Raw genomic sequence first — 21568 nt, 5'->3', positions numbered from 1 at the left:
AGAGCGCTCGAGTTTGCCACTCCTGAGCCCCAAGCTTGGTGTTCTCGCCGCTCCCCCAGATCCGACACCCCCTCCCCCGATTGCCTGCGTCTGACTCATTCGCTGGTGCCTGTGCGAGAGCAGAGCGGGGCGGGAGAAGCGGGGGGGAAGAGCCTTCAAAGTAGCCGCTGCTGGTCTGGGTTTGACAAGGCGGCCGTGTGAGCTGTGCCCCTGCCAGCGCAGGGCGGCGGTGCCGGGGGCGGCGGAGCGGAGCGGCCCCGGCGCGCACCCGCAGCGCCGCGCCCGCGGCCCCGGGCGGATCCCGCCGCTCCTCCGGGAACCGCCGCTGCCAGTTCCGAGGAGCTCAGAGCAGCGCGGGGGGCTCCGTGCCTGCCCTGCTGGGGAACTGCTGCGGCAGCGTTGCGATTGCCCCTTTGAACAGCGAGTAAAAAAAAAAAGGGGGGGGGGGGAGAGAGAAAAGAGAAAAAAAAAGAGGAGGGAAAAAAAAAAAGATGAAGACGCTTAAATGCCTCCTGCCAAAAGTAAAGAGCGAATCTCAGTTGCGATGGCTCTGCTAAAACTTGATCATGCGGGATTTCAAGGGATAAAAAAGGGCTGCCGGGCTGCTATTTACTGCGGTGGGAACAAGTTGCAGGATGAAATCCAGGCGCTGAGGGACCTATTTTCCACTTCATTGTTTGCGAAGGAATCTACTGAAATGACTTTGAGGATCTTTAAACTGGAACTATGTGGAGGGAGAATGCAGTAAGTATTGCCTTTCTGGGGAGCACCGGTACGAGCCGAGGAGTTGGGCAGGGGCGCGGAGGCTCCGGGAGGCGCGCAGGGATGTCGGCGGTGCCGGATCCCGCGGATCCAGGCTTGGCTCTTAGTTCCCAGCCGGCACCGAGGACCAGTTAGGGAATGCCGGCTGCCTTTGCCTGGCGCGCCAGCGTCCTACATTTAGCCGGGGCTGCTTGAAGAACTATCCTTATGCATATTTACTGGAAATAGTGAGTGGAAATCAAAGCAATTGGGCTTCCCGTGGCGGGTTCAGCTAGAGTGTCTCCCTGGGCTTGTTTATGATAAATTGGGAATGAAGCTGTTCCGTTTCAAGAGCGAAAAGAGCTTTATCCCGCACCGCTTTAGCTGTGTTCCAGGTTATGCTCGTCTCGAACCTGACAAGAAAACTCCTGCCCTTGATCATGTGAATTAGTTTGCTTCTAGCTGCCCTTTCCAGGTCGGACGTCTCTTCCCTTAGAGCTCAAACCCATCCATTTCACTTGGAAGCAGCCGGGCAGTGGGGAGCCCAGGATTTTCCTGACCTGGATAGGGATGAGGGACGTTTCCCGGACGGCTGCGGGCTCTTAGCAAAGCGCTGAAATGTATTTCTAAGCGAAGGCGGGGAGGGGGGGGGAGAACTTCTGAGCGCAGTCACTTTATTTCTGCTCACATGAGATTGAAGTACACGTTTCTTCCCCCCTGTCACCCCCGCAACCTGACTAACGCCTTCTCCCCGTCTCTGTCCCGTTCTCCGTGTCCAGCCCCCCCTCGCCTGTCTCCCCGTGCGCGTAGCTGCCCTCCCGGGATGCGATGTCGCCCGCAGGCTGCGGCGGGGATCACGCGTGCGGCCGGCGGCGCGGAGGCCGCCCCTGAGCCCGGGCAGCGAGGGGCGCGACATGCCCGCGGTCGCGACATGCCCTGCACCGACAGCAGCACCGGCAGCGACACCTGCGGCCCCTCCGGCTCCTCCCGCCGCTCCGTCTCCTGAGGCGCTCGGTACGTGCGGCCGCGCCCGTCGGGGGGCGCCCGAGCGCCGCGGCGCGGGAGCTGCGGGAGCGGGGGGGGTCTGTCGCGATAGGGGGGGGTCTGTCGCGATAGTCGCGGCTCCCCTGGGACTGTCGGGAGGGACGCGAGGCGCTCGGGTTGGGTTTTGTGCCGCGGTGGGTGGGAGCCCGGCCCGCAGTGCAACAGCGCAGGGGCGCTGATGTGCGCGCTTGAGCGGTCGGTGGAGCGCTCGTCTCCTCGTCTGCCCCGAGAGGAGGTGATGGTGCTGCCAGCCCTTGTCTCGCTGCGCGTTCCCAGCAGCAGACGGCTCTGACTGATGATGGAGATGGGGCTGGCGGGATGAGAGGGGAGATGTGAGAAGTGCCACCCCTGATTGGACGGCCCCGCCAGTGTGTTCTGTGTGACGCTTCGCAACAAGCTTGGCTTTATGTGGCACAGGGACTCCCTTCTTGCAGCTTGCGGAGAGCCAGTTATGGGGGTGGAAATCCCTCGGGGCACAGAAACGGAGGGAGATCTTGCGGAGTCAGACCTGCTCTCCCTCTCCTCCCTCCTTCAGATAGTTCAGATCACTTCTGTGCCTCATCTCTCTCCCCATCCTACTCTGTCTATATTCAGCCCTCTACAGAGATTCAGTGAAGACATGAGGTAACCAGTGCAGTGATGCTCATTTATGGAACACCCTCCCCTTCAACACCGGGGACAACTTTGTGTCCGAGATCAGCAGTTCTGAGATGCTCAAGTCAATGCTGCATAAAAGGAGGGAGAAGAATTAAGATGGAATATTGTGCTTCTGAATCCGTTCCAGAAATGCAGTGTAGGCTTCCTTGGGCAGCAGCTGCCTAGGAGAGATCTTCAGAAATAAACCAGCATGATTTTGGGATGCTGTGAGATGTATGGAATATGTGGAGCGGGGTTTCCAGCAGACTTCTGGCTTACTTGTCTCATTTTGAGCTAAAGTACCTTTCCCTGTTAGACCATGACTGAATTTTAAATAGATGTTCAGGATGAAGGAATATAGATTTCTGTTTTACCTGTTTTAGTGCAGCAAGGTTAAAGAGAAGGATGATAATGTGTTTTGGTTTTTTTTTGTTTGGTTTTTTTTTTTTTAAATTGTCAGTAATTTTATTTTTTTATTGGCTGTCCAGGAAGAATGTTAATGGGTCTTTTCTCTGAACTTCTGCTACGTTTTTTGCTTTGCTTGTGGGAGACCAGCTGTAATGCTGTCATTATCAAGCCAACTTTTTGAGGGGATACAAGAGGCTTAAACTGGAACTAAGGTGAAGAATGCATTATAAAAAGCTGCTAAAGTTTGCATTGTGCCCAGATGCTCTCTGTTTAAAACCTTCATTGGAGCTCTACAGTATATCTTTCTTTCCTCTGTGTTTTTCTTATACAATGTGATCGCTTTTACAGGGGACAAAGCTGGCAAAGATGAGGAAAATTGGCTGTGCTCTCCTGGTACTCCAAGCTCTTCTGGCACCTTTGGATCTTGTTCGTGGAGCAGAGAAAAATTATCCCATCCTGAACATTGCAGTGATTCTGGGAAGGACCAAGTACATAACAGAGAGAGATATCAGAGCTCTCTGGACCAGGGAAATGTCAGCAGACCTGACTGTTGATGTCAATGTAGTGCCCCTTCTCGTGAACCAGACTGACCCCAAGAGCATCATAACACATGTTTGCGACTTGATGTCAGGCACCAAGATCCACGGAGTGGTTTTTGGAGATGACACTGACCAGGAGGCAGTAGCTCAGATTTTGGATTTTATTTCATCTCAGACTTCTATTCCAATTCTTGGAATTCACGGCGGGGCCTCCATGATAATGGCAGATAAGGTAGGAAAAGTTATTACAAGCTTTTATTAGTCTAACATACTTGTGTTGGTCTCTATCACGAGTAGTCAGTACAAGCAGTTCAAAAAAGATGTTTTTAATTGTGTCTCTGTACTTCAAAAAAAAGAAAAAAAATATGCATAGCAGTATCCTTGTTGATTGCTCTTCAAATACTTGGAAATACTTTGGGGTTCATGCCTGAAACTCAGCTTTTTGACACTATAAAAGCAACCTTAATGAAATTTTAGTCCCCAGCTCATTAAAGGATGGTCAGCCTAGAAATTTTAAGAGCAAATATGGCACATGGATGTAAAAACAACCTCAAAATAGTAAGTTCATGAAATAATTTTACATCTTATCCCCAAAACCATAAACAGGTGTTCTGTGGTGCTTACATGAAATAGTGCATGTGTAGTGGATGTGTATGAAGACAACAGTAGTAACAGGACAACAATATTAAACCAGACTTCAGTGATCTACTACAGTCTATAAATTAAGTAGTCTTGCACACTTGAACCAGCTCTTGTATTCCCTATATTTATTAAGTTAGATTTTTGTTAATTGGGTACTCCTACTTTCTTAGTGTAGTCTATGCAAACCCATAAAGGGATTGCCTGAAATCTGGAGGTAATGACAGATTGTTTTGTTGGAAAACATCTCTTTATGTAATCTCTTGTGAGACTGGAACGGCAGAAGTGACTCATGTCTCAAGTTCTTTAATGCTGTAACAATCTTGTGGAAATTCTTGCTGGCACTGCAGCACTGATGTTGTGCAGTGATCACAGCTGCTCCTGAAGCAGGTGCTCAGCACCAGGCAGGGCTGAGCTCTCTGGTGTGGATTGCTGAAAGTCAGAGGAGCTCCCACTGTGGTGTCAAAGAGTTCAGGTGTGGGAAGTCACTGGTTTTCCAGTACATGAGGCTTTTCAATGTTAATTGCAATTTATTTCCTGATATTTCCATCCTTTAGGGTTTCTTATTAATGGAATATTATTGCTTCTCATAAATGACTTTTGAATAGTAAAAGGTCTCTGAATACATCTGAAAAGGAAGAGAACCAGACATATTATTTTGTGACTTGAGGGAGAAAAAGAAGCAGGAAAATGACAATGATTAGTTATGATTGAGGAATCAGCTTTGAACTTCGGAAACTCTTTACCTCTGGAAAACACTCTTTTCCACCGGGATAAGAGATGTGTTTCTCTTGGTATTTTGAATGGTCTTACTTTTAAAACTTATGTCATACAAGGAGAGGACAGTAAGTGCTGAATTACGGCAGAGATTCTGTAACAACGGCTTTGACATCTTGATTTATATGGAAAGATCATTACAGTCAATGCTACTGTCTTAGATACAATTCCAGTGACCAAGTTACAGAGGCAATTATTTCATGTGCTTTTAAATTACTGCACAGATTTACTTGTCTTTATAAAGCTGGATTTATATGTATTTTTGACTTCTATTGATACATATTTTGCTCACCTGTCTCTGCCAGTGTAAGAACACTTAAAGGTCTCAGCCAATGCTGAATCAACTTCCCCACTCAGTAGCAGATGCAGGATGTTACTGATACAGATCTATTTTTTACTTTTATATAGAAAAAGAATAGACTATCTTTCTTGTCTGGGTGGGTTACTACTGTATTTATTGTACGCTAATATTGTCATTAGTATATTGCTGTCTTTGATTTTTAGGGATTATCACAGTTTGCTGATAAAACTTTTGTGATTAAATTTGGCTTCTAAGATTTCCACTTGGGAAATCAAAATTGTCTTTTGTTTGTTAAAACAATCTAACAGAGCTGCCTCCAGTAACTTGAACTGGCTGAAGGAACTGCTTGTTCATGTAACTGGAAATCCTTTAATTTTGAACCTAGCCTGTGCAATGTCTTGCAACTGGGTTTGGAACATCGCAGTAATGAGACTTGCATGTGTCACTCAATTAACCACTCATTTAGGAATGAATTCCTGGGAGCTGAAGGTGAAATTCTCCGTGCTGTCATAAAGGCAGGGGAGTTGAAGTCTGAGGGAAAGGGTCTGCAAATGTCAAGTCTTTCAAGTCAATGTCAGGATTTCAGCAGAAACAGATGGATGTTGGCTGAATTGTGAAGGTTATTAGTGTTTAAAGTGTTCTGTTTTGTCTCATGCACTGGGATGTGCAAAAAAAGGTGGTCCCGCTCCTGCCTGTGAATGCAGTTCTCTGGCACTTTAATAAGGCCATTTCATTTCTATCCTTATCATATGTGTTCTGTGCCAGGTGGCTGTTATATGATGCTTAACTGTCCTAAGCTGAACTAAACTGAAGGCACAGATATGAGAACTCATCTCTAATGCTCTGTGCTGCTGAAGACTTTACTGCATGACTCAGAGGAGATAAGCTTGCCATATTCTCTATGGCTAATAAATACTATGTCAATGTGAATCTGTGATGAGCCATGCCTTCAAAAAATAAGAAGTTGTTCTAGGTTTCTAAAGATGAGAGTTTCCCACATGTGGAGTTTGCAGTGATTAATGCAGGACATGCAGCTCTTGAAGCACTGAGTCCCTGAGCAAACACCTGCAGCAAGTGCTGTCTAGTCTAGACTGCCTCCTTGGCTGGCCCAGCTGGCTCCTCTCTGCTTCAGTTTGCTCAGAGTTTGACTGCACCATCTGAGGAGAGACATTGCATGATTCAGACAATGAAAATAGGCATGTGAAGCCAACAAAACCAGAGTGTTTTCTGAACCTGGCTGATCTGTTGTCACCTGACGTCAGTTGTCGAAGCCCTACCAACAAACCAATGTGGCACTCGAGGGTGTACAGCACCTCCCTGATCCCAACTGTGCTGTACAGATACCCTTTGGACAGTGCCACATGCTCTGCCTCCAGCTGACTTTGTCACCTGCTGTTGGCAAGAACTCTCCTGCCAGTGAACTGCTCCTTGGCTTTGGTCCCCAGTTCTGCCACAGACGTCAAACATATTCAGATGTGGGATAGTCTACTGAAACAAGATGAGAATTGTATGGGGCATCTGTGCCAACCTGCTGTGCATCAGCATCCCTTGGAGGATGCTAAAAACAGGCTGGCTGTTTATTCATCTTGTATCTCTTGACATTTGAGAGATCTCAACACAAACACTACTTAGGAGCTGTTTTCTGACTTGAGTGTTTGGTTTCAAACACAGTTACCTCTGTTTCACCACACACTATAATTATAATGATAGCATTTGTCATACTTTTTGAAAACAGGACGTTGTGGTTAGTTCTGTGTCAATAGGAGGAAAAAAAGCCCCTGCGTATTTTAAATATCCAGTATACAGGAATACTTGGTGTCCTTGAACCACACTGCTTTTTACCTGTTGCAGAGTTAAATCTTTCTAACTTCTCATTAGATGTCTTTCTGAAAGACATAGCTTGAAGCATTTTACTGTTGTGGAAACACTCAGTTACAGTGCTAGTCAAAAGGCATTAAAGGTGAGGGTAATTTTCCAGAAGGGCTGTTACAAGGTGATACTTTTTGAAACGGCTCTGGAAGTGTTATGCAAACTAAATAATTGCTTTTTGAAAAGATAAGTACTATATACCATTATATTATAATTCTATAAGAGCAGTGGAGGTTAGAAGGGATTGCTGTAGGTTTTCTAACCCAGCCCTGGCTCAGTGATGAGCTGACATGGAATTCAGATCTACTCAAGTTTTAAATATCTCTGTGGATGTACATACACCACAGCCTTTCTGGGCAATCTGTTTCAGTACTTAACCTTTCTCACCATGCAAATATTTTCATTTTATCTCATTAGAATTTCCCTTGATACCACAGGCTCTTGTTCTTTTGCTATGAGTCTGAGTCCAGCTCTCTCAGTGCAGTTGTAGGCTGCAGTTACACCGCTCCTTACCTGTCGCTTTCCCAGGGGAAAAGAGTTCCCTTGGCCCTTTCTTGCACCTCTAGACCTCTGGACTCACTTGGATATATTGATGTCTTGTATGGGGGGACCAAAATGGGACAAAGGACTGCAGATGTGGCCTCAGGAGTACGGGAGAGGGGAGTAGTCCCTCCCCTGGAGCAGCTGTGCTCCTGCTATCGCAGCCTGGTTAGGCTCTGCTGCCGGAAGGGTGCACTGCTGACTCATGTTCAGCTCGTGTTGGGCCCCCCATGTCCTATTACATTTAATAAAAAAGGCATCTAACTGTGAATAAGCAGTGGGGGAAACTGCACTTTTAAATCTCATTTGTTCTTTTGGTGGATATTTTTCAGGTATTTTACTGAAATACTTGCAGATGTCTGCATTACGTGTTTTTTTTTCAGCTCATTATAGGTATGGCTTGGGATTGCTCTGGTTTTCCTCATTCCTGAGATGCAAAAACTGTGCTGCACTTGTGCAAAGCAGAGCTCTGAGCCCAACCTTGTAACTGTGATCAGAGCCCACCTGGACTCCTAGCTCTGGTACTGGGTATTTATGCTCCCTTATCTCTGTGTGACTTTGTCCACTGCTCCCAAAGTTCCTCCACACATCTTACACCTTCTTTGCCAAAAGCACAGTGACCATCTAAAAATCAAATAGATTCAAAACTCACACTTCACATTGGCACTGTGTGCATAGATGTGCTTCAATTCTTATGCTTTCAAAACTGTTGTGATGAATGGCAGGGAGTGTGTGTGTGGAGGGGTGGTGTTGGATTTATTTTCTATTGTAAAATCTTTTCTGGAGGTCATACTTCATGGAATGTGCTCATCAATTCCCCAGTCTTCCATATGTGTTGTACAGATTTTTGTCCAGCTCTTTTAGTTGGCTTGTAAGAGCAGTTCTGTATTTTTTCTTACAGAAAGTCTTAAATTTACGGTTTTCTATAATAACTTCTCATTCCTGCCCTTCCTGGTAACTGATATTAGCATGTGTATGGCACTGTACTTCTGAGCATGATACTGAGTTTGGCTTTGTTACTGTGAAAGACTGGAAGATTACACTGTAGGTTGAGAAATACTTTAGTGCAAAATACCAGTATTCGTGTAACTGGTGTTTCAGGTCTAGAAATAGGAGCAAAATTTTTATTTTGAGCTGCAGTAAAAAAGTAACATTGACCTCCCTGTAAATCTGTGTTTACTTTTCCATATCCATTAAAGTCAATCTGTATGTATTTTTTAAGAAGATTCTTGTACATTCTTAAAGATTTTAGAACTAGAATGTAATCTGCAGTTGTACCTTTTACACCCACATGTAATAACCACTGATATTAAATGGTTAAAAATCTGCTTGAGATCTGTCTTGCCAGGTGAATGAAGTGAGTAGATGTAATGTCTTGTGGGTTTTTTTCATCAGAGGCAGTGCTGTGTGAGGTGTTGGGATGGAGCCTGCTCTTTAGCCATTGCTTTTCCTGAACTGGCATCTCCAGGAGGAAGTAAAGCTCCAGCAGCTGCTGCATTTGCTGCCTTTGGTTGGGTCTTGGAGCCAGAGAAGCATTATATTAATGATGTGAGCCTTGCTTTCCTGCTCTTTCTCCCACTCTATTTCCTAAAGGATTTTCCTAGCTACTTCTGAGACGATTATATTATTCCTCATTCTCTTATCCACATGAATTTTTCCCTCTTAATTTAGCACAGGAGAGCATGGAGGACTTTGTGGAATACTGGGAGAATAGACTTGAACTCTCATGGAACTGGAGGGAGGGATATTTAGTTTAATTCTCCTCAGTAGAAGGTAGTTTTGAAAAGATTAGGAATTTCTATAACTAATAAGCAGATTGTAGGAAATGGAAGTCTTCTGGAGTTTACTTGATTTTTCATGTAGTTTAGGTGTGGGTAAATTCTTATTTTTTGCTAGAGTCGACAGTTTCAGCTGAGCCCAGGGTGGGTTCCTCTAAACCACTTATTTAAGAGAGAGGAGTGCTTGGCTTCACTTGCATTTTAGTTCTTTACAGTAAGCAATATCTTTTCATCTCAAAGGCACTGTTTTCTTTCTCTTCAAACTGTTGTTACAGTTCTTGAAAATAGAAATCCATAAGCGCCTTTGTTTTGAGCAACATTTTAAAACCACTAGCAAGTCACTGCTGTAGATCATCCATGCAGTCTCTCCAAACTATTGCCTGCCTATAGGTAATTATAACACAGCAGACTCCTGAGCTGGGAAAGTAGGACACCAGACCTTCAGCATAATTTTCTGCTTGCAGATATTCCTGGCGGCATCTTTGGAATTTGTTTTCCCAGGGACATTCTCAAATACAAAATTCAAAATTATTCCCTTTAAGCTACAAAATGATTATAGACTATTACAAAACACATAGGGCATTTCTGGCAGTCCGAATGTATCCAGAGAACTTACCTGGAAACATAAAATTATGCAGTGAACAGAAGAGAAGGGCCTTTATATAATGTCAAACACATTTCATGTTTCATCTATTAATTATTTTTGAGAGGATGCTTAGACTATTTGATTAGACAGCTTATTAGTGGGATTTTATTTGTCTCTTATTTGAACTAACAATTTAATTTAAAGTATTTCTCTAACTTTCTTGGTCTTGCTTGGAAGAATGTGGGGTAGATCTGCCTACATTGGTAGAAAGGCCTTTGTACAGATGAACGGAAACTTTGCAGTCTGTAGCTGGTTTTATTTTTTACAAATCTCTGGTCATCTGCTTTGCATGTACTCTTTCCTTCCCCTCTTCCCTCCTCCCTCTTCCTCCTCTGCCTTCATTCTTCCCTGGAGCTATGAAGTTGTGTGGATTTTACTGAGGGAGCCCAGCCTGGATTGTCACCATGCCATCTGTCACCATATTGTTTGCTTAAGTCCTTGAGATATTTTCTTCTGTGCTTCACTGCAATAAATACATAAAGCTGCAGCAGCATCATTGGCTATTTATATTAGATTTAGACTTAATGTCCTTAGGAGAAAACCCCTGTGGTTGTATTTGAGGTGCATAAGCTACAGGCAGGGTGTAAAACTGGGCATGGCTTAATGCTGAGTGCAGAGCTCTGGTTACACAGCGTGTTTTCACCCTCCACCCAAGGGCCCTCTGCCTTCTCGAGATGAATGCCCAGCTGGGGGTCTCATGGCCCTGGAGAGGCAATACAGCTCGGGGATTATACTCTGGTTCTCCCCATTCTTCCTAGGGAAAAGTTTTGTGCTCTTCTGTAAGTGCAGGATGTATCTTCCTTTGTCCTGAGACTCGATATACGGGTCAGGGAAAAGTAGAGACTTGCAGCCTGTGTGAAACCAGAGCTGGAAATAAGATTGGTGAGAAGGGGAGATGTGTTGGAGAGAAATTGAAGAGCAAAGAAGATTATAATATATTATATATGTAGTATAAAACCCATAAATATATGTATTCTATAATATATTATAGTATATATGTAGTATAAAAGCTGAACAACCAACAGGGAAACTGTCTTGTTTCCCAATATGCAGACATGATATTCCAAGTTGCAAATGGAGGTTGCTTGGTGTCCAGCAGCTGTAAATTTGTAGTATGCAGTTGATGTTATCTCACCTTTCCCAACAGCAATTTTCCCTGTATTTTCCACACATGTGAAGTGTAAGTGTCTGGAAGGAGGAGGTGCTTCTGCCTTTCAGCTTGAAAATTATGCATCCCTTGATCTCAGTTTTGGTTAAGCTTTCTTGGAGGTGCTTCATTACCAGATGACTTCTCAGTCAGTCTTCTAGGCTTCCTGTCTCCATCATAGGTTTGGGACAGTAATCTCCTTTTAGGCTTTTATTGCAGGTAGGCTGGACTGTTTCCTTGTCACAAGTTACTTGCTGCAGCACGACTGAGAACACCAATGCTGGTCTTGCTCTGTGGCCTCTGCTCAGTGTTTGTACCTATTTATAGCCTGCCTTTTCTGCATCTTGGAGCAAGGTATTTCTATACACACCTTTCATTCAAAGGGTTGTTGTGTGGGAAGCTGCCTATGTTTTCTTTTTTTTCCTTTTTTTGACAATGGTGGTTTTTTTTTAATGTCCTAACTTATAGTTTAAGATTTCTGCCAATAAGTTGATTAATACAAAGTTTTGTCTGTTTGTGCTGTCCAGCTTGCCTCTCCACATGACTTGAACTAGCACTAGGACTGCTTTGTTTTCACTGCATTGATTTTATGTCTAGTGGAGACACTGCATATGTGGAACCACTGTGAAAGAACAGGGATTTTACAGCCACCTTTCAGCTTGACACAACTTACAATACAATTAGGAATGACAGTTATAATTGAATAAACAGAAAATAGAATTAAGGTGATCTAAGTTGCTTTTGGGAGTTACAGAAACATATAATTAACAGACAAATTACATGTTATTTTTTGCGTGTGAGGCTAATTAAGAATTCTGAGTAAATCGTGTTTAGCAGAGGCATCAAAGCTGTATGAAGCACCTAATTGGGATGAGAACGCTTGGGAACTGATCATAAGAAAACAGATGCAAAAACTTTGAGAAGTGTCTGTGTTCTAGTCAAGTACCACTTAGGATGCCACTCCCTCCTTTCTCTATCTGCATTTTAGCTGCTGTTGTCTGCAAAAGGGTTGACATTTCCTGTTGTGGGATCTGGATTCTAGAGAAAGATGTCTGCTTAGCATGCAAAACTTTAAGCTCTATCCCTTAACAATGTAACAGTGAACTGGTACAGAAGTTGTAAAAAGAAAAATATGCCTTCTTCACCTGTTCCTAGTCTGCCTTTTCCTTACCTAGTCCATTCTGTGTGCAAACCTCCTTCACTCAACAGCTGCTCCCAAACACCCTCCTCTGCTGTCCTCACCTGCACCCCATCTATTTGCTGTTCTGCTTTATACTTGACTGTCACTTTAGAGTTAGGGTGGGTTTTTTCCCCCTTTTATTACCTTCACTTCTAGCAGAAGCAAGGGTGGGTAGGAGAGAATACACCTCTCTGCCTAAAATTATGTACCCCTGAATATTAGAAATATTGGGACTCTTTCAGTATACACAGAGCACAGATGAGAGCTGGGCTAAAATATGATTAATTGGAGCAAATTAAAATTCTCTGGATCGCAAGAATAAAGTAAAAAACTGTTATGAATTTAAGCCAAACCTGTTTCTATTTAATGAGCAGAAAATAGAGAAAGGTACAGAAATTGAACCAGGTGTGAGGTAGGGTAATGTTGGTAGAGAGCTGAAGTGGTAGTAAACCAGGAATAAAAATTGCTGATGAACTGATCTTTGTGAAGAAAGTAGCATGAGAAAACCAGAATTATTTAAAACTGTGAACAGTTTTTACAGATTTTGTGCAATTATTCTTCAGTCCTGAGTCATTCCTTCTGCATTCATTGAGTAGCTTTACATACTTGTATAGGGGGACAGTTGCTTTTCCTGGTGCAATGTAGAGAGTCTGACTGTTGAGTATCTGGAAATTAATGTATCAGAATGTCTACTTGTATCCATTCTAGTGTAATTTAAAATTTCCCTACTGCTTTTACTTTTTCCTTTATAAGCTCTGAGACAGGATCAGTCTATAGACTTTCCTAAATATAAAATCCTCCCTTTCTTTTGCTGTGCACTTGGCTGGCTACTAATGTCATTCTATTTAAACATCAATTTCTATAGCAAGTGGAAAGATTTTTTTTTTTTAATAATTATTTCATTTGTAGTAATAGATGTTCTCTTTTCCACCTATGTATGTGTGTTCACTCAGTTGAGGTGCCTTGTGGACATGCCAACTAACTTGCTTTTTTTAGGAACTGGGATCTGAAAAAAATTCATAATCCCCTTTTTATAACTTATTTTCAGTTCGATTTTTCTGATTTTCACATCTCCCATTAAAACCCTTAGAATACATGGAGGCAGGACAGACTGTCAGGTAAGATATGTGAAAGCAGATTCCCACAGAGTTAGTTGCTGATTCTGCAGTCCCCTCTGTATATGAATGTGTTTTGCTGTTGTTTTAAAAATACTATTCTGAGACTCATGTTCACTGGCACTTACTACTAAAATTGTAATTATGTGCACTGAGCACAGTTCTGGATCATGAATTACATAAATGCTGATGTTGTCTAAATGACTGGTTGTATCAGGAGGCTGAAAGTGAAGAGTGTCTTCAGAGAGCAGAGCACAGGGAAGAGCCAGACAAGGATGGCTGCAGCTCTTTGCAGGGTGAGCTCACTTGTGGAAGGAAAAACACAAGTTTGCATGATCCCCTCCCCACTTCAGATCGTCTAAAGTAAAAAAAAGATCTTCACAGCCATTTCTAGATATACTCATCCTGTCATTGCTACCAATGACCAATTTTAAAAGTAGCATCACACATTTTCTACCCTTTCTCAGGATACAGGGCTTAGGCTACAATGTCTTGCTTTCCTGTTGTTCTTAACTATCCATCACTATTTTACAGCGTAAGAGTAGCTGGAATATTTCCAATGATCAGTGAAAAAATTACACTAAATAGATAACTTAGGGCAGGTGTAAAAAATAAAAAAAAATCTCACATTTTAACATCCTGAACAGTTGCTCAGTAGCTTCTCACTATACACAGATATTTTCCAATTCCCAGTTTCTCATAAAAACACATTCTCTGAATAAAAATTTAAATGAACCTGTGGGAAATTTATATGGAGCCAGCTGTCACCTGCAGCATGTGTGCCTTTAATGGTCACTGAAAGCCTTACTAATCATTTTTGTGTGCTTATTTAAGTTGTTTTCTTTCTGGTTCCCTGTATGGAATGACAGCTGGCTGGAGAGGAGCTAGTTTGTGATTTACCTTTTTCACACTGTGAGGTAGAGATCTTAAAATAGTGAAATATTTCAACCAGCAATAAAATATAACAGCCCAGCTCAGTAATCCTTAGTCCAGTGTAGGACCTATTGATTTGTTAAGCTGCAGTGGAGACCTCAGTGGGTACTGCCTGCAAGCAGTGGAAAACTTAAGCTGAAATAAGAATGGACTTTGCTCATTTCCCACATTCCATTGCATTTTTTTTTTTTTTAACTGTATAAAGTAGGTTATAGTCATGCCAAACCTTAGTTTTAAATAAGTTATGCAGAGAAAAAACTCTCTGGGTCAGCAAAGCATTTCCAGAAGGTGAGGAGCATACTTCCATTGGGAAAAGATACCATCCAGCTCATACACAAGTGCACATGGGAAGCAGAAATCCTGCTTGTGTGATCCTGGCTGCAGTGTGACTGATTTCACTGCGAAGTAAAGGACCAAGAGCAAGTGCAAAGTAAGCAAACACTTTAAATAATTAGTCCTTTAGTGCTTGCTTAATTGCTTTTCCTGAAGATCTGAATGCTGTGATGAAAAGAGACAATGGAAGGGGTTTTGCCTTTCTAATTAGGGGTTTAGTATGTTCTTTATGTAACAGGGATAAAGATGCAGACAGTCTCTTAATATCTGAGGTGGAAAGGCCAAGCAATGCGTTAGACTTAAGGCATCTTCTGCTTAGAAGAGCAATCTCTGGTTAAAGGAATGATTTGGTACATTAAGGGCTGTAATAGCATTTGGGGTGTCCTTTCAAATGATGTTCTGGATTGTTGGTGAAATACCTTGTTGACAAGCTAGCTGGTTTTATTTAAACTTCATTTTGGTAATTAGATTTTTGTCTTACCAGGTCATTTTGAGGTTTCATTTGCATATTCCACCCAGTTAAAAATTCTGTTATTAAAACAGCTTTTATAACTCAGTTCAGACGGTGGAATATTTTCCTTCTTAACAAGCAGTCTAGTTTGTGTAAAAAAACCCCCAAATTCTCCCTCCCTTAGTTCCTTTTAAAATCAAGTATGTAAAGTAAGGCTGACTCCCTATTGAGCTGGTTTAATCATTTGTTTTTCCATCTGCAGAGAGCCCATTCCCAAGTAACTTCAAAGAACCTTGCCTGAGTAAAAGCTTCCAGCTTTGGAGCAACAAAGATTAGAGAAATATGCTTATGCAACAGCTTGAAACCTCTGGCTATCCTGACATGGAGAATACAACTGAATATTTCCCTCTATTATTCTCTTACTATAAACCTTTAAATATTTGTAAGGGAGACTTTTGCTGCCACTTTGCTTTTTGCCTCCTGAGGTGTTTTCAGGGTGATGGGTGACATGAGTGCACAGACATGGCATTTGTGGGCTCAAGGGGAGCACTGGTGTTTGGGTCTTGATCTCCATCAAAAAAAATATCATGTAACTCCATCAAAAACCCAGCCATAAACTTCAGCCTTGATGTCAATTGTTCTATAGACAAGCCTGAAGACTTGCAGCAGCAAATACACCCTATTTCTTATATTTTAGATTTGTGCTGCAGCAAATACACCCTATTTCTTATATTTTAGATTTGTGCAGCAGCAAATACACCCTATTTCTTATATTTTAGATTTGTGCAGCAGCAAATACACCCTATTTCTTATATTTTAGATTTGTGCAGTCTTTAATCAAGTGACGAAGAAGCTTCAAGTGAAATGGCTCCTGGGAGAGTGGGAACTTCATTTTTAAAGTTTTCTGTGTTGATGTGCTATCTCTCAGCTTGCTGAAAATAAAAACAATCCCCTGCCCAGTACAGATAAATAGATATGAGATGCATATTTTATATCTAATAGGTAAGGCATGTTTTTGAGTGCAGTAACAAATCAAAAGAAGATAAAATTGCCACTAGAGTGTTTGTGAAAATCTGTTTCATAGGAAGGGCAATGTAAGTAATTATCTGTTTCTGTGGCCTTCCTAACTAGACACTGTACCTTATTCATGGCATTCCAGTCCAGTGCTTGTCATAATAATTTGGAGAAAAGCTGATTTTTTTTTTTTAAACATGCCTCCCCCCCCCCCCCCAATGAAAATTGGTGTGTCTGGGATTTGTCCCAAATTAATTTCCTGTGGAGAAAAGTTATGAGTTTGGTCTCAGTACAATGATTCTTCTGGATTATAATATCTGTCAGTAGAAATGCACTACTTTGGTTTTAACTGAAGCTATTTCAGATCTTAATTTTTGGCTTAATCGAATCCTTACCACAGGAAAATCTAATTCTGGCATACTATTTCAATTGCACAGACTTTCATTTCTGACTAAGGATTGGAAGGATTAACCCAGATTTTAGCAGTTCTCTCCATGACTGGGTGGATAGGATTAAAATCTCTGTGCTGCTCACAGTGGCTGTTTATTCCAGGTTTTGATTATTAGTTATGTCTGTTGGCCAGAAAGGGAAAATTTCTGAGAATAAGAATACAGCTAAAAGAACTAGAGTTAATTCACTGGATTGCACTGTATTTCGATTTAAAAAGAACTCAAACATGGTTTTCCTGTGTACAGGACCACAATATATAGGTTAGAATATTCTAGGTTAATTTTGCAGTTTGCAGTATTAACAAATTTATCATATTTGAGACTGCAAAAATAGACATTTTAGAAAAAATAATTTGGTAAAACAAGAATGGCATTGAGTTTAACAGGACCCAATTGTAGCATCTTGCTAAGAACTGGTTGCATGCAACACCTGTTTCTGGTGCAGAAGCTGGCAGTGTATGCCTGCATTTTGTTTCTGTCAATGCTGCTGTTAGAAATAGAGACAATTTTGCCTCACCATAGGGGAAATGCAAAAATTTCTGGAATATTGTCTGCAGTTAGTCTCCCACATTCTAAAAAGCCCTGGCTAATCCTGTAATGGGCTTAGAAATGAGTGACTCCAGTGGGCAGGGAGTGAAAGTCTCACCTGCAGGAGGTGAGGGGGGCTGGTGGTGTTTAATCTGCTAAAAATGAGCCTGGGAGGGGGATATGGGAGCTGGATACAGGATGAAGAAAAACTGATTGAACAACATCAAATGAGTCAACAGAGGACTCAAACTAAGGTGGGCATAATTTAGGTGAGAAACTGAAAGTACTCAGTAGTATTTAGAAGGAAAATGAAGAGGTTCAGTAATAGCAAGAAGCCAGCTGGTGTTATGATGGAAGCTGGTCGATGAAGAAGGATGAGGACTTGTAGCACAAAGTTCTTTCTAGTTCTGCATTCTTTAAATTTCCAAAAACCTTCAGGTAGCCATACAATGCTATAATAACATTGCCTGCAAATCTAGCCAGGCTTATGTAAATGTTAGATTTGGCAAAGATGAAGTGGGATGAGTAGAATCCTGATGTACTGCTTATCAGACATTCAAGGACTGATTATCAGCCTTGGAAAGACAGACTGGCCTTGGGATTCTTGTAGGAATATAGAGAGCTCTGTTCTTAGAGTTTTTAAAGCCTCATCTCCTAGTAAAGGATATACTTATATTTCCTGGGGAAATGTGAATTTTACCTTTTTATTTGAAGTAAGAGAGTTTGACTATTCTTTGGGTATTTCTGCCTTTCTGTATTTTATTTTTTTGTGCCTCAGGCAGCATCAGAATTCTCAAGAGATGTGATGAAGACATGCTCTCCACTTGGAAAAATAATTCTCTTTGCTTGTCATCCTGTTTTATTAGGGAAAAAGAGGATCCATTAACAGTCATGGAGCCCCATGGTTGGAAGGCTACAGTATCCAAAACAGCGAGACCCCTGTGAGTTCTGTGGTCCAGTCTCACTGTGATCTGCCTGTCAGATCTGCTGTACAGTGGTTTATGTGACATAAATTTGGAGGCAGTCTGGGTTGCAGTTGCAGCTGGACACCCAAAACATTACAGCCTTTTAATGTCTGTGCTGGACACCCATTGCCATTCTCTGGTGGTATTTCTGTGTCTGTAAATAATCAGGTATTCTAGCCCACCCAACTGTCTTTGACAATGAGAATCAACTTGGTGAATATTATGATTCTCATTCAAAACTTTGGTTCACAGACTAAAATCTATTAGTTCTTTCTTGTGCTCTGGAGAAAGGGTTTCTAGTGAGTGCCATGACACACAGGGGGTGTAGTGAGCTAATATGTACATAGTGAATATAACAAGGTAATGATAATCTGATTATTGTATGTAACCAGGTCAAGGAACTAGAAATTGCTGCATAAGTACAAGATTTTCTTTCTAGTGAGGGAGAAAAGCTGATGGGATGGTGTCTGTGAAGAGATGAAGAACCATGTTTCCTCCTATCTGGGGAAGGATGTTTAAAACCCCCCCTACTTAGATAAATGTACAGATAAGTGTTTCCCTGGATTTCAGGCACTAATAACTTCATTTCAGGGTCCTGGTCCCAGTCTCTTGTCTCCCCACACTTTGTTGGTCTTACTTCACTCCCGAGATTGCATCTGGAGCAAATTTTTTCCCTCCAGATGGAGACCTGAGCAGGAAAGGTAGGTCAGGTTGCTGTGGGGTGTGCTCCTTGCAGGTGGTGTGTGGAGCAGCACATCTGCTCCCACGGGCACAAAGGGAAGCACCAGCCCTGGACCTGGACACCAGCAGCTGCCCTGTGCCTCAAGAGCAGCAGCAATGCAGATTGTGCCACTTTTCTGTCTGTGGATGATTTTAGCTGTGAGGAAGAGTTTCAAAAACTCAGTGAGACAGAGAATAAAACCAAGAGATACTGATAAATATCTCTCTAAATGCTGAAAATCTCTCCCTGTGTACAGTGTTGTTCTTCTCTATTGTCCTGAGAAAGGGATGATTTCAGGTGTCTGCTCACAGAGCTTACAGAGCCTTCAGCTGTGAAGGATTCTTTAGAGCCAACGTACTTCATCTGGCCTTGTTGAGCAATTGGAAGTGAATGTTACTATTACTGAGAATTTGATTTTATTATTGAATAGCTCTTAAAGGCTACAGAAGGTAATGCTTTCCAGAATCCATAATTTTTGTGCAGATTCAAGCTGGGTAAGGATGTATTCTCAGTACCCAAGAGAGGCTGTGCTTCAAGGGCAGAATGTGATATACAGCAAAACATTAGCAAAGAAGTCTGTGAAACTTTAGTTATGCTGTGTTACTTTTTGCCATTCTGTGTGACTGTGTTTAAAGAACTGGAATGGTGTCCTTGCAGGAATGGAATATTCTTCCTAAAATACTTGAATGAAACAGGCAAAATCTTTTTACTTAATAATTTGCTGTGGCTGGACAGGAAGGTTCAAATGATGTGCTAATTAATGCTACATATGGTCTGCAACACCTGGTTAGTACTTTTTGTAATATTTTTTTCTCCAGAAAAGATTGAACAGCAAATTGGATAAAATTTTGTTTCAAAGTGACCAAACCTGCTTCTTCCCTGAAGCAATTCAGACTTCTTCCAGACTTCATTAGTACTGGAATTCTAATCTGTTTAGCTCTTACAGCTGTTTCATTTTCAAGGACCTGGAGAGGCCAATTATTTGGTTAAAAAGTGCTTATTAATGACAATATGTGACCATGGAGAAAGAAAAGGCCAGTGCAGATGTAAAAATAAAATAAAAAGTCTAAGGCCCTCCTGGCTGTGCTTTTGGGAAAGAAGAAAAAATTCAAAGCAGCATCCTTGGTTTTAGTGTTGTTTTGAGTGTTTGTGTGATGACCCCTGTTTTTTGCAATGGGAATGAGGTTAAAAGGATACATCTCAGTTTGAAAAATAAGACAGATGCATGTTCTGTTTCTCTGTGCTCATGTCATTAAGTAAGGAGGTGTGAAGTGCTGGAAGAAGGTAGTGTAGTTTTGTGAATCCCTTGCCGGGCACCAGTTTCTTTTTGAAGTACATGGCTTAAGTTCTGAGGTAGCAAAGGATTGTCACTCAGTGTTTCTGTTTTTCACTGATTTGCTGAAGAGAGCATGTACAGAGTCACGAAACAAAGTTGTGTCACAGCTAAAACTCCTGGAACTGCTTCTGTGTGCATCAACAAAGCCAGTTTTGGTGTGCTTTTCTCCTCTTGTTTCTTTTATCAGCTGAGGTTTTGCTTTTTGATTTTGAGAGGACCACCATCTATTTGCAGCTTTATGGTCTTCATATCGTGTGCCTTGATTCCCCTCATCCATTCCCATCCTGCCACTCTCTCTGTTCTAGTCCTACTTTGATGGGAGAGCTTTGGAAAGGTATTCTGAGTTAAAGTTGTCTCTTACATTCCTTTGCTCTTTTGCTGCATCTGATCTAGTCTGACTGGCACACAGAAGCCCTCAGGGCCTCAGATAAGTTGCCTGTGGTCTGCCTCTGCTAAAAGTGAGAGTTGGCCTCCTGCCTCATTTCACTGGAAGTGCCTTGGAATGGCAGCTGTGCTTTGTCTGCTGTTTTGGACAGAAAACTTGTAGAATTCGCCCCGTGTTCTTTCTAAAGTGAAGATCAACATGCTGCAAAGAGAACAAAACAGTAAGAAACATCTATCTAGCAAGTCAGCAAATGAGAAGTAATATTTATCTAGCAAGTCAGCAAATGAGCAGTGTCATCTCTTAAGTTCAATGGTGCTTTTGAAAACACCTCCATCCATTCATAGTTGCTGGTTTTAGTCCAAGTTAAACATGAGCTCGGTGTCTGACCCTGATTTGCAAACTTGACTGTTCCCTGAGTAAGCCTGGAAGTTTATAAATACCTAAGTGGCCAAATGGACACGCAGGTAAATTTGTAATCCTCAAAGGACTTAAGTACATTACAAAGGCAGATACTGGTGTGTAAATAGTTGCTCAGCTATGAACAACTGATAAAAGTGTTGCTTTCTGTGGTGTCATCCTCTGTTGATTTATTTATTTTCTGTTTTTAAGAGGTGTTTAACTGTGAAGTGATAAATTTGCTCAAAAAGTGGTGCTGGTAATGAGATATTTCTCTGAAAAGGAGAGGCTTGAAAGGTTGCAGGCATGACTCTGAGAAGGGTATGAGGGACAGGTTCCTTTGATCCTCTGGGGTACCAAGAGCTCTGAAGGTCAGGCTTGCACTTTGTCCAGGGGATGGTAAATCTACTTTCCTAAACATCATCTGTGGTTTGGGAATTGCAGCAGTTTTTCCTTTATTGTAATTTTGGGCATGAACTGTGCAGCAGTGTTACCTTATTCCGTGTACTCTCTGCTCATACAGGATTTTTGTGTATATTGGTAATGTTTTAGGGCTGAAACAGTTCACATTAGCAGACACCCAGATTTGGAAGAAGAGACTAGCCAAAGTGTTGTGACAGAATGAAGCAGAGGATCCTATTATTCATGCTGTCAGAAAAGTGATTTCTGTCAGTTATATGATTTTAGTCTTTTTAGG

The 21568-nt window shown here is 42.1% G+C and overlaps 1 protein-coding gene across 3 annotated transcripts in view; it reads left to right on the top strand.

The window, feature by feature from the left end:
• Positions 1 to 290: 290 nt before the first annotated feature.
• Positions 291 to 21568, top strand: part of GRIN2A (glutamate ionotropic receptor NMDA type subunit 2A) — a 167590-nt gene continuing 146312 nt past the window's right edge. For all 3 annotated transcript variants that reach the window (XM_032703822.1, XM_032703821.1, XM_032703820.1), the window contains exons 1-3: positions 291 to 744; positions 1521 to 1755; positions 3178 to 3600. In XM_032703822.1, coding sequence (XP_032559713.1) covers positions 3196 to 3600 — 405 coding nt within the window. In that variant the 5' untranslated portion in view covers positions 291 to 744; positions 1521 to 1755; positions 3178 to 3195. The remainder of the gene's footprint in view (positions 745 to 1520; positions 1756 to 3177; positions 3601 to 21568) is intronic.

Source organism: Chiroxiphia lanceolata, chromosome 16, assembly GCF_009829145.1.
Source record: "Chiroxiphia lanceolata isolate bChiLan1 chromosome 16, bChiLan1.pri, whole genome shotgun sequence".
NCBI classification, from domain to species: domain Eukaryota; kingdom Metazoa; phylum Chordata; class Aves; order Passeriformes; family Pipridae; genus Chiroxiphia; species Chiroxiphia lanceolata.
The sequence above is the reverse complement of the archived record's forward strand: the minus strand, read 5'-3'. Positions and strand labels throughout refer to the sequence as shown.